Genomic DNA, 2602 nt, shown 5'->3' with positions numbered 1-2602 from the left:
CAGAAGACAACAAGATGCTGTGCTGTGCAGTGCCAAGTTGTGAAAAATCTTTACTTTGCCTTCCTTCTGATCCCAACATTAGGAAAGAGTGGATGAACTTTATTTTTAATGAAGATCCAGACCGCGTCAGTAAGAACTTGGTCCTTTGTTCACTTCATACCGTGGATTCACACAATTCAGCACAGGATTTTCAGAAAGATTGAAACTAAAAGACGATGCTGTGCCGACTATACTGGATCCGACGTAATGTCTCACCATACAAGTGTGAGTAACTATTTTTATTACGTGGTCACTATTGCTTTGTCTGTTATTACAGATTGTTTAATTGATATGTACTGAGTATTCATGATTTAAACCTAAATCACAGCTGTTTTTTGATGTAAAAATCTTGAAAACATTATAAGTGGACCTCAGAGAACAGTACAAAATAAAAAAAAGGCAGTTCATGACCCTTTTAAGTTATTGCTATGGAGTTGCTATAATCAATTCCTAGAATGTTTCTAAACAGTTGTAAAGGAGTTTTAGATGGTTGTTCCAGTGTGATGTGGTTGCTAGGGTGTTGCTAGCTAGCTAAACAGATGTGTCAACCCACTACATGGAAACAGGAGATGATATATTTTAACATTAGAAATTAATTATTTATTTTAAAAATACTACTTATTCAAAAAACTATTTTTTTCCCAGCATCATATATTCAAATTCATTTTATATGTTTAAAATCTAGTGTGACTGCCTCTGTTGCATTACAGTTAACCAGTTGATAATGGTTGACTAGTTAGCTTTTAGAGGGTGGGTTGTTCAGAGCTGGTCAACTCTGGAGAACAAAGCTGAACGGTACATACATTACAACACAAAATGTCACAGAATCACAGATAAAACGTCATCTTTCACATTGTGACATGGGTTCAGCTCCTCCCATGTCTTGCAAAAAGAGAGTAGCACCAAACTCAAAAAGAATCACGGTAGAAATTAGTGTCTTTAAACCCTGATCTGGAAGCAGACGGTCTCTTTGGAGCTTGAGTAATATAATCCTTCAGTCTGTCAAAATCTGCTTGGATCTTGTCAGGTATTTCATCAGAGCGTAAAAAACCTTTAACACTTCTTGTTTTTAATGACAGAAAGTTCATAAATCCAACAAAACATGCACCCGGCTGATATAAGAATGTGTTTAGTGCAATATTTGAGTAATTCGCCCTGGTTGTTGACTCTGATTCAGTAGTTATTTCCTCTGAGAATGTAGTTTCTCCTTCCAGATGGTGCATAACATCACGGGACACGTCCCAGCGTTCATCAGTTGTCACCACGCCATCCAGGTCGGCAGGGGACAACTGTACTGTCTTTGTCAATCTATCTCCAGCTCCATGAGTTTGTTGTGAGAGCGTGGAGTAGGTGTCGTGGTTTTACAGCAGCAGTGAGCACAGACCAGGCCCAGGACGAGAGAAACAACGCCTACAGTCACCGAAGCACAGATCCCATAAAGCAAAGGCAGCTTCATTGAGTCCCACACTGAAAGAAGAACAAAAATATACACAAAAAGTTAGTGTATATTTAAAAAAAATTATGGTTTAAACTGTGTTTTAAAGTTTTAATAGAATTATTAAAAAAAATAATAAATGCCTAACAAAGAAATAAATGCAGAAATAAATTTATTAAGTAAATGCATAAATAAATGCATAAATAATAATTAATGCATTAATAAATAAATGTCTGTATAATAAATGCATTAATAAATAAATAAATACATATGTAAATAAATGCACAAATAATATGAATAAATGCATTAGGTAAATGCACATAAATGCATAAATAATAAGTAATGCATGAATACATAGATGTGTATATAATAAAAGTAAATGCACAAATAAATAAATGCAACACTTTTGCAAATGCAACTAGACTATTCCTCGACCAAGCAAATGCACAAGATTTCTTAATATTACACATGCATGCTCCAACATGCATTGAGAAGTTTCGGATGAATGCAATATTGTCGTGGGAATGAGTGTCAAATGCTGGCAGCCTCCCATTAACGTATAAAAGCTTGTGAAACTTGCATGACTTCGTTGAGGGTTACTGTGACGAGTGGGGCGGGGCCGAGAGCCGTGGAAACGGAGCGAGGCCAGTGGAGTAATTGATAATGAGCGACACCTGCCGACTAGGAGCATGTACAATTCAGATATCTTAAAATATAATTGTGACTAGTCGAAACTGAATTAGAGATATCTCTAATTACCTTTGCGTATGTGTGACGCCCTATTGAAGATATCTGTGACGTCATTACAGATATCTTAAATGGAGTTTTGACTAGTCATAAAGTATTTAGAGATATCTCTAATCCGATTTCTTACTAGTGCAATTATAATTGCAGATATCTCTAATTGTCATTGTGACTAGTCGAATTATAATTATGACTCGTCAAAATACAATTGTTCCTATCTTAAATTATATTTATGGATAGTCAAAACAAATTTTAAATGCTAAAACGGCTTGCGATACAAGTGTGGGTATTTGGACAAGGCTTTTGACATGAGTAACAACCGCATATTTTGTAGTGATGTTAGGTTCTTGAACGAATCGTTCTTTTGAGCCGGTTCTCAGGAAG

At 35.7% G+C, this 2602-nt stretch overlaps 1 protein-coding gene across 1 annotated transcript in view; it reads right to left on the bottom strand.

Moving 5' to 3' along the window:
• Window positions 1–686: 686 nt before the first annotated feature.
• LOC107746979 (prostaglandin F2 receptor negative regulator-like) overlaps window positions 687–2602 on the bottom strand; it is a gene marked incomplete at its 5' end in the record, with an annotated part of 27352 nt that continues 25436 nt past the window's right edge. Inside the window, one exon of the mRNA XM_016561344.1 lies at window positions 687–1506. Within this exon, the coding sequence (XP_016416830.1) occupies window positions 1343–1506 (164 nt within the window). The remainder of the gene's footprint in view (window positions 1507–2602) is intronic.

The sequence above is a fragment of the Sinocyclocheilus rhinocerous genome, unplaced genomic scaffold (genome assembly GCF_001515625.1).
Source record: "Sinocyclocheilus rhinocerous isolate Xijiao unplaced genomic scaffold, SAMN03320098_v1.1 scaffold1250, whole genome shotgun sequence".
NCBI classification, from domain to species: domain Eukaryota; kingdom Metazoa; phylum Chordata; class Actinopteri; order Cypriniformes; family Cyprinidae; genus Sinocyclocheilus; species Sinocyclocheilus rhinocerous.
This window is presented reverse-complemented; position numbering and strand designations above follow the sequence as displayed.